Here is a 12855-nt window from a genome sequence, read left to right on the forward strand (position 1 = left end):
GATTGACTGAATTTCTTAGGCCTGGAGATAACATCATTGATCATATTGATAACCATCGACTTGATCACATTAGAAATGTGTCTTGCTATGTGATTTGTCATCTTATTATGCTCTTCCTTGATCAACCTTTTCACGATAGCAAACAAAGTAAGGTTCGGTGCTAACTCCCTCGTCTCCTTGTTCGTAAAGTGCTGTGGCATTTCGATGTTACCCCCTTGGCTTGGCTCTATTTTTGGAGTGGTTGGATCCTTGTTCTTCGCACTATACCTCCTCAAATCGAGCACACTAATCCCATTGGACGTGATGGTTCGTTGGAATTTGGGTTTGAGTAAAATATCTTTAATTGAAAATCATTCTTAGAAGTGACAGGTTTTGTGGCATTGAAATTTAATCAATGATGAGACACCCAAGATATATAACATGACGGAATCTAATTAACGATGCAAGTTTGGAAAATATAATTACCGTGTAGGAATTGAAAGATAACATATTTGTTTCTCTGTGGGTGGAGAGACCTCCAAAGGGTACGATGTGACAATTTAAAAATTACAATCAATGGTTATCAATGGATGTTACAAAGGGAGGTTACATATAGAGGTTATAAAAGAGGCTTACAAATAGATGTCTCAAACAATTACCAAACGGTTAGATTGACTCCACTATTTTGACGGTTCCTTGACTCTACTATCTCAACGATTACTTTATTTCATCATGTTGATGGTTACTTAGTTGACGGTTGCATCCATGATTGTTGACTTCACTTTTTGTCGATTCCTTAAGCTGCTGATTCTTCAAGTTGCCACAAATTTTATTCATAAATGATGAAACTCTAGCCTCATCCATTAAGTTTGTTACTTGTCCACAATAATTAAATTCAGTAAATTTGTGGTGCGGACGTCTTCTTCTTGTTCAACAGTTTTAGCTTCTTAAATCTAGTAACCGAAACTTCTTCCACATGAATTAATGAATCCACTGAACATTCCACATCCAATCGATTATCACAGCCAATAAATTTGGCTTTGTAAAAGGCGCAAATGACCCTTGAAACCATCCTATCATTAAAGTATGCTAAAAACCAAGTCAAGTCTGGAACATTCGACCTATGAACCATGGGGAGAAATATGCTACCAAAAGCGGGTACGGTTGAGATTCCGTGCACGAAGTGAGGAGGGGGTGAAACACTAAATCAAGCGAGATGCAATGTCAACCGAGCCTTTCCTTGAGGAAGAAAGCAAGGTGATGGAGGAGGCAATTGTCAACTGAGATGCAAAGTCAACTTTAACCGGAAATCATCCACTCGTCCAATTGGCTGGCGGAGGTGGGGGCCCCGAGCCAGGAGCAAACCTTACCCAAATTAGCTTGCGAGGTTGAGAGGATCCCATCCAATTAGGTGTCGAATGTCGATTGTTGTTGGCTCCACCTCGGAGATCACAAGCCATCATTGACATGATAGATTGATATATCTTATTTCTTCCAATTTTGTGGTGACAGATCTCAGCAACCTTTCAAATCACTACACTGTGCAAAGGATGATGTTATTTGTGTTATTTATCCGGAATCCAAAATCAGTATTAAGTTATTTGAAGAGACATATAGTTAGACGAGTTGTGTCATCTTGATAGATTTCATATGATGAAATTGAGATGTCTCGTGAAATTAAATGGGTGACTCTTAATCATACATTTTATGTGATACATACATATTATGTGCCTTATTGATTAGTTTTCTTACGGTTTATATTTTCAGAACCAAAGATTTACCTACCATGAAATCGGAGCATAAATTATGAATTCGAATTCCTTTGGCTCATGGTTTTTAGGAAAAAAAAAGATTTAATGAGAGGAACTTTCGCATTTTCACCGTTTGTTTGTGTAAGTTAAGTAAATTTTGATTCAAGAGTCACACTGGAAATGATCTAAAAGTGACACCAACCTTGGTTTTTTCCATTTGTGCGAATGAAAAATTAAACTATATATTGATGTTAAAGAAAAATTAGACAGGGATGTCGCTTAACCTTATGAAATCATGACCAAAAACCTTATGAAGCCGGTTTTACCTCTATGGTCATGTCAACGGGAGTTTTTGTAGCATTTAGCACGTGTAACGATTTCTTTTTGTCGAAAGTGCATTTGAACTTGACACAATGCATTTTTAATAAGTTATTGCACATTATCAAGAGTAGTTAGTGCATTGAAAATCGAGAAGTTTCCGTAACCAATTTCTAAGCTATTCGTTAATAATATCTCCCAAGATATTCATTAAAAACATCTGGTACTTCGTTTTCCTGAAACCTCCTAACTCTTGATTATCAATCCTGGACATAAATCTCAACATCCACTTGAAATGCATCCTCTGTTCTTTTTCCCCTAACAAGAAGCAAACGATCCTCAATTTCACCAAAACGGGGCCAAAGAACCATCACTCATAATCAACAAGGATATCTCATCTATCTTCCAACCAAATTAAACCCCAAACATCTCTAAAGCAGCATCGAAAAGAAAACAGTCCGGAAGTCTCTAGCTCAAAAACTGTAACCCCGTACCTAATTCCAGTTGTCTCTGATTACATCAATTCTTATGTCTTAACACTCCATTCGCACCTCCACAATAAATAGATCAGCCCTTCATCTCCCCTTACCATCGAATCCAATCCCAAAAACACTTGCTCAGACACCATCAAATCCTTCGCAAAGTCTTTTTCTTAAAAAAACAAACGAAAGCAACCATGAAGCACCAGTTCATTGTTCTGGCTCTCTTATTCCTCATCAACACAGCCCCGACCTCAGCTCAGCCAGCAGCCTCCCCAACAGCCCCAATGGTCTTGCCGCCGCCACCCGTGTCCCTGGCACCCGTGTCCCCGGCGCCGGATTCCCCCTCCCCGCCAGCCCCACCCCAAGCCCACCTCTTGAAGATCCTCCAGAAGGCGGGTGGCTTCACCGTCCTGATCAAGCTCCTCCGCGGCACCCACGTGTCCGACCAGGTGGACTCGGAGCTCTCCGACCTCAACGACGGCATCACCTTCTTCGCGCCGGACGATGCCGCCTTCTCAGCCCTCAAGGCCGGGACCCTCAACACCCTCTCGAACGAGCAGCAGGTCCAGCTCCTGCAGTTCCACATGGTGCCCACCTATTTGACCATGTCCCAGTTCCAGACGGTGAGCAACCCTCTCATGACCAGGGCCGGCGGCGTGGGCGGCAAGGAGTTCCCGCTCAATGTCACCACGAAGGGCGACAAAGTCAGCGTCTTCACCGGGGTCGACGGAGCCTCGGTGACGAAGACACTGTTCACGGACGGCAAGCTCGCGGTGTACCAGGTGGACAAGGTGCTCCTCCCCGTCAGCATCTTCTCGAAGGGAGAAGACTCCGCGCAGGGGCCGGCTCCACCGACGAAGAAGCCAGCCGAGCTGAGTGTCTCAGGCTCGAGCGAAGTCGGGAAGGTGAAGACTGGGGACGTCGTTCGCCTAGTCGTGGGCGTCGGGGTCGCCGGAGTCGTCGCTTCTCTCGGTTTGTGATCTGAAAATGGCGATTCCGGGTTTTTTCATTCAATCGGTTTGTAGCTCCTTTTGGTTTCCCAGTGCACAACGTGTCTCAAGAGACGATCTTGAAACTGGATTTCTTTGTTTCTTTGTTTCTTTTGTTTAAATGTCTCTCCTTTTGTTTCTTCCTTTTGGGTATTTGTGACAATCGTTTTGCGATTCGAATGTAATAAATATCTTATCTTTTAATCTGTTTCGAGTTTCCATATGGTATAATTGTGGATATTTGGAGTCATATTGCATGATATCTGCATATTGAAATGGCATAATCTATGTATCTAACTAAAAATATTCTAAAACTAAAGAACCTTGTAGCCGGGCCAGGGAACTTCTTAATTAAGAAGTTTGTCGACGATGCACTCAGTAACGTCCCCTTTTCACGGCTTTAATCGCTGCCAGAAAGCTATACCAAACCCACTTTGCTATATGTTCTATTAACATACAGCAATCTAGGCCCTACCAAACCTTTATTGAATTTGAGCCTTGTGCAAGCAAGGATGAAAACAAGACAGGTTTGAGAGGGTTAATCTTGTGTCAAATTTGTCCCATTAAAAATGTGTTGTTATTTGGAACCCATCCCGAACCTGTTACGAGTTTCAAATATGAAATCTTGAATTCTAACTTACTAAAGTAGTCAGGTTTCCATAACTACCATAGTGCTAATATTTCGCATCAAACAAATGATAAACCACGTTAGATTTGTAAATACAGCCACTCATTCACATTTCACACGTTGGAGATCTCTAATTAGGAAACCTACGGGAACGACAAAATAGAAGAAATTGAAAAAATAATAATAATTAAGATCAATGTCTTAAGAATAAAAAAAATCTAAGAATCCTAAAAATGAGAAGTCAGACTTAACGATCTTGCTACTCCAAGTGTTAGATTACAATTGATTATGTTTAGGGGTTCACAAAATTATGCAAACAGCCTCAAGGTTTTAGCAACAGCATTTGGGTCTTTAGAGAAACGATTGATCATGTTCATGTTTCTAATTCTACTAGTCAGGTATATCTAAGAAACGTTTTAAATGCTAGCAGAATTCAAATAATTATGAATGTCTAAATTACCTAGAAACCATGAAGGAAAAATAAGGGCATTTCAATATTTTATAGATATCTATATATAGAGTAGGTAGCGGGTTTCCAAACTAAAAATCCCCAAGCCAAGACATGTTGAGATCGTAAAAGGAATCGAACCGGTGGGGTGCCCCATTATATCAGCCTTCTTGCCCGATGGTCTTGCCTGCACTGATCCGTTACATCCGACTTGAACTTGGGACCATCCTTTCGATAATTCAAAATAAAGAATTTAGTTTAAATTTTAGTAACTCATGAAAAATTATAGGCAATGTGACATGCCAATATTTGAATATTTCGAATGATTTCGGGTTAAGAAAATATGAAAAGAGTTCCACAAAATGTCCCAAAAATCATAAGTCACCCATCGCTCTCTCTTTCCGACCAACACCAGCTTCGCCACCCATCCCGACCACCTCTCTCTTTCTCTTTCTCTTTCTCTCTCTCTCTCTCTAAAGGGATCACCGTCGACAGCGAACCTCATCAAAAAACACAATTTTAATGTTGCGAATTTCGAAACGGAGCCTATGTAAAATTTTCCAAGTCCTAGATGACCCAAACTTCTCTTTTGATATTAAGAAGTTTTACTAAAAGTTTTCTATCGTGAGACAAATAGATACTTAAAAAAGTCTATCGTCCAAAACATTAGTCCTAATCGTTTTAATACCCAGCTGAAACTTGTTACACTTCTCCCTAAGAAAATTGACAAAATTTCTGGGAAAATCTAGCATTTTTCATTGTTGAAAATAATTCAAGTGATCTGGGCCCCACAAAGCCTGCCAAGTAAGCTTCTCGTTTAGTCGATTCCAACATTCAAGATCGACTGATCTCCTTCAGAGATCGCAACTCCCTGAAAAAACATTATATGCTTCTTCTCCGAAGATGCTTTTCCTTTTTAGAGTTCGTTTTGAAACGCAACACGAGCAAACTTTATCTAGTGTCACAACAAGAAAGGACAAATACCTACTGACGGGGTCAAGCTTCGTCTCTCACGTGAATTCCGCCGCCTCGCCTGCTCCTTCCATGGAAGAACCCACCGAAGGAGAAAACCTACGGAGCTCTCGGTGCACCAAGAAAGGCCTGCTTTCGCTCCCGACTCCTAGAAAATCTCTGGTCATGCTGTTCTCAACTCCGTCTGGACTTGCATGGAGCTTCCGGCTCTCTGTTTGGCCTGCGCTGCTCTCGACTCGACTTGATGGGTACTGTCTGTACAACACGCGGGGACTGTTCCTGGGTTGTGGAGTGTAGGGGTTGAAGTCGGAAGCTGTAGATAGTGATGATGGGAATAATGATGAGGATGAAGATGATGAGCTCAACACAGCATTATTATTGATCAGAAGTGATGCTGAATTATTGTTTCTGGTCGATCCCAGTTGGGCTGCTTTTTGCAGGAGAGCAGTTGCTGACAAGTGACCTGTGCTTCCTCGGTGACTTGGGTGATTATTAGAGTACAGAGACCCAATCGTCTGATCTGACATGTTGGCCTTGATGCTCTCTTCTTGTTTTATCAGAGATGCTTCTGATGATGCTGGTGTTGAGCAGTTCTTAAGCATGCCAATGGGCACCTGTGATGCTTGAACAAAATCAGGCAATAAGCTCCCGGAACTTGGTGTGGTAAAGTATGAATCACCGCCGCTTGCCATTAGACCAAGAGGGTTCAAATTGGGGTCTACATGGTTCATCCAAATTGGAACCTGGCTAGATGAACTTTGGCCATCAAATTGATCCGGCATAGAAATTGAAAGGTTCGGGGCATTGGCAGTGCTGTTGGTCGTGGTCCCGTTGATCAACTCATTGCCGAAGTTCAGATTAGTGTTTGCAAGTGAAGTAAAACGAGCGCCTTCTTCTGTTAGAGCATCGCAAAAGGCTCTGTGGGTGATAAAGCTATCTTTCCTGTTTGAATTGACAAGGAAAAAAAATGGGAAGAATCCACATCAAATTGTATACTTCCAAAAAGAAGCAAGAACAACAATGTTTGTACATCGCCCCATTCGAAACTGGGTGCCACTTTTTGCTGCAAATCTAATTTCGAGAAGCCATTCTCTTGCCATGCATAGATCATAAATGCATACCAGTCATGTGAATCTTTCCACCCAGAAAAAGTAAAACAACAGCTATCCACTGACGAACTGATCACCCGGTTAATGCAAATAGGCCTCGGATCAACCTAGAATGTGTTCAAACTGCCATCTATAATTCGGAGTCGTGGCCAGGTTCCCGGGTAAGTTTGAAAGAATCCCGAATATTTCAAATAGAGAATCCAAGAAGTGTATTGAGGAAAAAAGAGAAAAGAAAGGACCTCGAAAAGAGGGTTCCGCAGTCGCATTTATACTCTCTAGTCCCACAAATCTTGCTATGAGCCTTCCAATCCGACTGAACCGCATACTTCTTTGAGCACTTCTCGCACTTCCACTTCTTCTCGCCATGCTTCCGGCTGTAGTGCTTCTTGATCCCTGTCAAGTCGCCTAGTGCTCTCGACGGATCGTGGTGCACACAAGTCTCCTCTGGGCATATGTACACTTTCCTTCGGATCAGCTCTTTGTTTGTCCTCTGCTTGAGCTTCCAGGGAAGATTGTGTCCTCTCCTGTGAAGCTGCAAATTCTGATCTCTCTGGAAGCCCTTGTTGCATATCTCACAAATGAACCGGTTTGTCGCCATGAGCGATTTCGGCGATAGAGCAATGACTTCAGCATCTGGGTCTGGTCGAATCCAATAAATTCCACAGTAAACAACAGTTTGTAGAGCGAAAAACAAGCAAACGGAAGGTCAAACGAAGTAATTCTTTCGGGTACTATTAATACTTGCCTGGTGTTCCCGGTAAGCTTCTCTTCTTCTTGGAGGGGTTTGAGCTAGGGTTAGGGTTTGTGAGCGAGCTGGGATCTTGACGAACAAACCCACTGATTGTGGAGGGAAGAGAGAGACCATCTCCGGACATCATCTGATCAGATGTTAGATTGCCGAGAAGTGAAAGAGGCTGTTTCCTAAATTTGGTTGAGAAGGGAAGATGGACTGAGCAAGAAAGCTCAAACAGAGATAACCAATATCTAAGCAAGAGCAACTACAAAAGCTTGAGCTGATGCAGATTTCTAAACTAGAGAGATTCAAGAACAAATTCTCGGATCCGTATTGTGTATGTATCTCACTCTCTGTAAGTGTAACTGGGGACTCGATCTAAGAAAACAAAGAGAGAATATTCTCTCTCTTTCTTTCTCTCTCTTTCTCACCCTCCCTCCCTTATCTTACACGGCTCCTCTTAGTCGGTCAGCCACAGACTCAGCTGGACCACCCCTCCCTCTCCCCCTTTCTCTCTCTATATGTTTCTTTCCGAAATCTTCTCTTCCCTATATACCATTTTGATTCCCATCGCCTTCTGTATTTTTCATTTCTTTATGCGTTTAACCCTGCGGGTAGTCAATCACTTTGTATGCAAGAAACGAAAAGGGATAGGATAATAGGCTTTTCCCCTTTCGTAATTGTGAGATCCAGACGGAAAAGAAAGCTGACTTTCGACTTTCACTGCTACTATTCACCAGGAAAAAATGATTACCTTATTATACTCTCATTATACTCTCTCTCTCTCTCTCTCTCTCTCTCTCTCTCTCTCTCTCGCTTTCTCTATGTAGTCCCGTGAGGCTTGACTGAACAGAAAGAGGGGTCCCGCCAGGCTCGGGGTACAGCGGGACTGAGAGAGAGAGAGAGATTAAAAAAGAGAAAAAAGTTTGAAAAACACAAAAGAGACAAGAGATGACTGATACCTCTGCTTGACGTGTCGACGACCTCCTCAACCACAGCCACGTTCCTCTAGAAAACCAGAAGGAAAAGAAAAAAAATTCCCTCTTGCTTCGGTAATTTGTACTCCTTCCTGCATTTTTCGAGTACGTTTTTTAAATCTTATGGAGTTATTTCTCAAGACGCTAAAGAAAGACATCATCAATATACAATGATTTGAATTCAATGTAAAAAGAATGATTCAAACGACTTTATTACAAAATAGATAGTTGTACGATTTCTATTAGCAACATAACCAACGTAAAACATTTTTCACACTTGCAATCGTGAAAGTAAAATAAGTCCATGGAACATTGCAAGCCAAGTGAAATAAGGCCTAGCCTCTCACTTGTACAAGTGACTTTGACTAGAAATAGTTTGTCAATTAGTGAAATTTGAATGAGTGACTTTTTGTTTGTGAGATAGAAATTTCTTGATACCTCGATTACGCTAACAATGAGAAGAGAGACTAATTTGTATTTTAATGAGTAAATGAAAGAATTTTTGTTGTTATGTATGTTAATATATCAATTTTTTAGTATTTTTTGCAGCCTTCCTTGGATAGAGTATTTTACTAAATTTATTTCTCAATGGTTACCCGACGCATTCCCGAACTTTCCCGTTACAAATTACCCATAAAAGAACATTCGTGGTCTAAAATTGACTGTCATCCTCTAGCAAGGAGAGTTCCGTTATAAGCAACGTCCTAAGTTTTGTCCTAATGAAAGTCAACCTTCATGAGCAGAAACTATGGACAGGATTACATGTTCTTGTATTGACTTGTTTTGAAAAGATTTAAACGTTAAATGTCGTCACGTGAACGTTGATTTGTTTTCAATTACATACTCTTAAATTCACATGTTTTCATAGCCGAGCGTGCAGCTTTCTAGGGTTATCTGCGTCGAGTTTTTCTTTTCTTTCAATCTGTCATTGATTATAATCCTGAAATGAATAATGCTTTTCGTGATTAGATTATATATTCAAAAATAAATAACGAGTGCAAAGAAAAATTTGAATTGGTGTCCCACAGAAGTACGGCGCTCGAAACAAAGGGAGGTTCCCATTATCTATGTAGCGAAGCAGGAGCGAATGTTTGGAATGGAGCGGTTGGAATTTCCCTATCGGAGCACATGCATGTCGATTATTGCCATGGACATGAGCGGAGACCACATACCAATCGGAAACCCTAATTCCTTTCTTTATATCGACAAAAAAGATCCAACTTCAACTTGTTGTGGGGAAAAAAACATTATGGAAAATCTCATCTGGTGGGTGCTGCTTATCATATCATATGTAGCGTGGAGTTATCTCTATGGGCGTTTGCGTGGAAGAATATTGCGTGCTCTCATTCATTTTGGATCCCCATATTTGAACTTTATTACCCCGTTTGAATTTCACAAGAAGGTCTAACCAAAGTGAAGCGTTTAAGGATTGGAGCAGCGGAAGGGCCAGAACCACGACAGTTTATTCAACACGAAGTTATAAGATGTCGTGCAGAGAGAGAGGGAGAGAGAGGAACGGATGGCTGGCATGCGAAGGCGGTGAAGGTCCCGCAACCTTGGATGGCGAAGGCCCGAAGGCAATGACACGACGGAGGAGGTGATGACGTGACAAAGATGGCTTAGCTCCGAGGAAAAGGAGGAAGCAAAAGGGAAAAAGAAAAGAAAATTAAAAGACTGAAAAAAAGTGGAAAAGAAGTTTATACAAATATATATTGAAAATTTGTTTGTAGAACAAATTAAGTGTGTTTCCTTGCTCCACATAGGAAATGTGGGAGGAGATGGGCCACTTAAAAAGTGTGAGATTTCTTTAGTATATCTAAAGAAAAGATTGAGTGTGCGTTAGACCCCACCATACTAGCATGCAGGTACGCGAATAATTGCGTGATTATTAGATGTACTTAGCATTTTGCATGCTTACCGCCCGTGGTTTAATTAGTACTAACCCATTTGATTTTATTAAGAATTTTTTGGAAAATGAAAATTCTAAATTTTATTTCTTAAAAAATATTTTATTTTTTATTATTATGAATTTTTATATTTGTGTCTTTTTTAAGATAACTTTTGAAAATAATATTCGTTCAGTTTGCAAGCTTTTCCTGAAGGGTTTCATTTGTTCATTTTTCAACTTCTTCCAAATGAACACCTTTGTTCATTTTGCAACTTCATGATATATTCGTTTACTTTGCAATTTTTCATGAAGAATTGCATATGTTCTTTAAAACCGATTTATATATATATGTCAGTTTTCCAAATGAACGATGATGAGATTTTTCGACTTTTCTTCTCAAAACTACAATTATATTTTTAATTGTTTCCTAAAGAGACTCTAGAAAAATACAAGAATTGCTATCTAGTAGTAGTAATCTTGTTTTGAGATTTTGTTATATCCTGACTGGTGACTCTTAGCAACTTTGTGAGGTAAATAAATCTTTAAAGAAAATAATACAACTCCTCAAAATCCGACTTGATTACTTTATTGATTTGAAACCATAATTTCCAACGATATATTTATATATTCTTTCTATGTATAAGGTAAATTTTCCTCTCCAATTTGTCCTTCGTGATAGGACCATAGACAGCTCATTTGGTTCCAATCCAGATGGGTTCTATCTTTTCTTTCATCTTTTTAGGTTTCCTTTCTTCTTCCCCCACCCAAGTCCTATTCTGGAGAGAGAGAGAGAGAGAGAGAGAGATGCTGTAGTAGGTTGAGGCTGGCGGTTGTTAGTCATTGTCGGCGACGGCGGCGGTGGCAGCTTTGGCTTTGATCGTGGCTTGATGATGTGTTGATGTGCGGGCTAAGCTAATGTGTGTACATTACATGAGGGTAAATTGCATGTGCCAATCTACCCCAACAATTACTCTAGGATTGTGTTCGGTAGTCTGGTTTGAATCTGAATAAAATAACAAATTATCACATTCGATATTTCGTGCGTTCTTTGGCCTAAATAAACTCAGATACATTTGGATAAAATACCAAATGAGAAATCTAGCCTTGGGGTGTGATACCTAGACTGGATATAAAATTTTACAAAATAACAAGATGAGTGACTCATCATATATTGCTTTGCCGGTGGCATCGCAAGGACACTACCAAGAGATCATCATCACTTTTGACCACTGCACGATCATTATCGCTTTCAACCAGGCCAATCGTCACTCCTAGTTGGCAATCATGTTTCAACGAGTGAAGGGTGAAAAAGGGTCTAAAGACAATGTCATGCTAGGTTTGCATAGATCATCCTTTCCACCCCAATTACATATGTCCTTCACGTCGAGCTCGCCCTTTCAAACGTTACTTGCGAGCTGCCTATTCACCTTTGGTTGACGAAGAATGGCCAGCACACCATTGCCTTCCCTAATCGAAAGCTTTACTATCTTAACATCGGAAACGACACATCCCCTGAATTGACTGTAAGATGCTCTCGTGGAACTACGTGATCATTCATGATACACCAAATCACCGAGGAAGATTCACTATATATGGAAAGGAATCGAAGCAACTAGCTATCGCTGTTCCTTTTGTGAGAATTGAATCATGTTACGCCATTCCCATCCGTCGTCGGCTCGCACGATCACGGGCACACTTGAATCTCGAACCATCTCTAGATGATAATTGGGCCCGACCCCGCATGTGGGGCCTTTAAGTTGGTCTCTTCGATACTTCGTTCTGTCGGGCCCAAGAAAAAAGTAGAAAGAACATCAGATCTGAAAAACAGGAGATGCGTACGGGCACATGCTTCACGTAGGTCCCTCCTTTCATTCATCGACAAAGAGGTGCTATTCAGCTCGTGACATTCAATTCCATTTGTCTGAATCCCCCTCATCGCTCGACGAATCCGAAGAAAGAATCGTGTTAGGCAAAGGTCTGAATTATAATGTGATCATCTCGATTCCTTCCAAAAATGCTATGATTAAGTTTCTTGAACTCACTACATGTTGCTCTTCCCTCGAAAACTCCTTTCATCGTCAGCATGTGTATGTTCTAAGAGCTTTGAGCAGATTGGCAAGATGATTGCCTCTTTCGCATGAATTTCTATAGCATCGTTGCATGGGGGCAGGAGTTGACATTGGGATGGGCATCCTCTCCAGTTGAAATTAACTAGAACACCCCTAGACTTATAAAAGAGTAATCACCACAAAAACCTGAAAACCTAATCTCTCTTCTCCCTCTCCCCCCTTGCCTCCGCCTATGCCGTGCTCACCTCACCTTCGTGCCTCGCCGCCGTTGTCATTTCGCTCCCCACCACCCCGTCATTTTGCGCCATGAACTCATCCACTGCTCTATGTCTATGCGTGTCTTTGTTTATAAATGAAAATAAAGAGCTCCTGCGATGGTCAGGACCGCCATGAGACGGGTAAGCGACTTTCGAATCTAAGATTGCTTGAGGCTTAGCGTGGTGGTGGATTGTGGAATCGGGGAAGAAGGGCTACAGGTGAAAATTAAAGAGGTAAGAAAATGAAGAAGCAAA

General features: G+C 41.1%; 2 protein-coding genes across 2 annotated transcripts; one reads left to right on the plus strand and one right to left on the minus strand.

Annotated features, from left to right (window-relative positions):
- The first annotated feature begins 2489 nt into the window (after positions 1–2489).
- LOC104421673 (fasciclin-like arabinogalactan protein 12) lies at positions 2490–3747 on the plus strand. Its single transcript, XM_010033709.3, has one exon. It carries the CDS (start codon positions 2725–2727, stop codon positions 3508–3510), a length of 786 nt encoding a protein of 261 aa, XP_010032011.2. The 5' UTR covers positions 2490–2724; the 3' UTR covers positions 3511–3747.
- Positions 3748–4622: 875 nt separating this feature from the next.
- On the minus strand, positions 4623–7920 carry LOC104421674 (zinc finger protein JACKDAW). The gene is made up of 4 exons (XM_010033711.3): positions 7422–7920; positions 6916–7315; positions 5580–6509; positions 4623–4823 (listed from the first exon to the last, which is right to left on the minus strand). Exons 1-3 carry the CDS (start codon positions 7552–7554, stop codon positions 5606–5608), a joined length of 1437 nt encoding a protein of 478 aa, XP_010032013.2. The 5' UTR covers positions 7555–7920; the 3' UTR covers positions 4623–4823; positions 5580–5605.
- Between the last annotated feature and the right edge of the window lie 4935 nt (positions 7921–12855).

The sequence above is a fragment of the Eucalyptus grandis genome, chromosome 10 (assembly GCF_016545825.1).
Source record: "Eucalyptus grandis isolate ANBG69807.140 chromosome 10, ASM1654582v1, whole genome shotgun sequence".
NCBI lineage: Eukaryota > Viridiplantae > Streptophyta > Magnoliopsida > Myrtales > Myrtaceae > Eucalyptus > Eucalyptus grandis.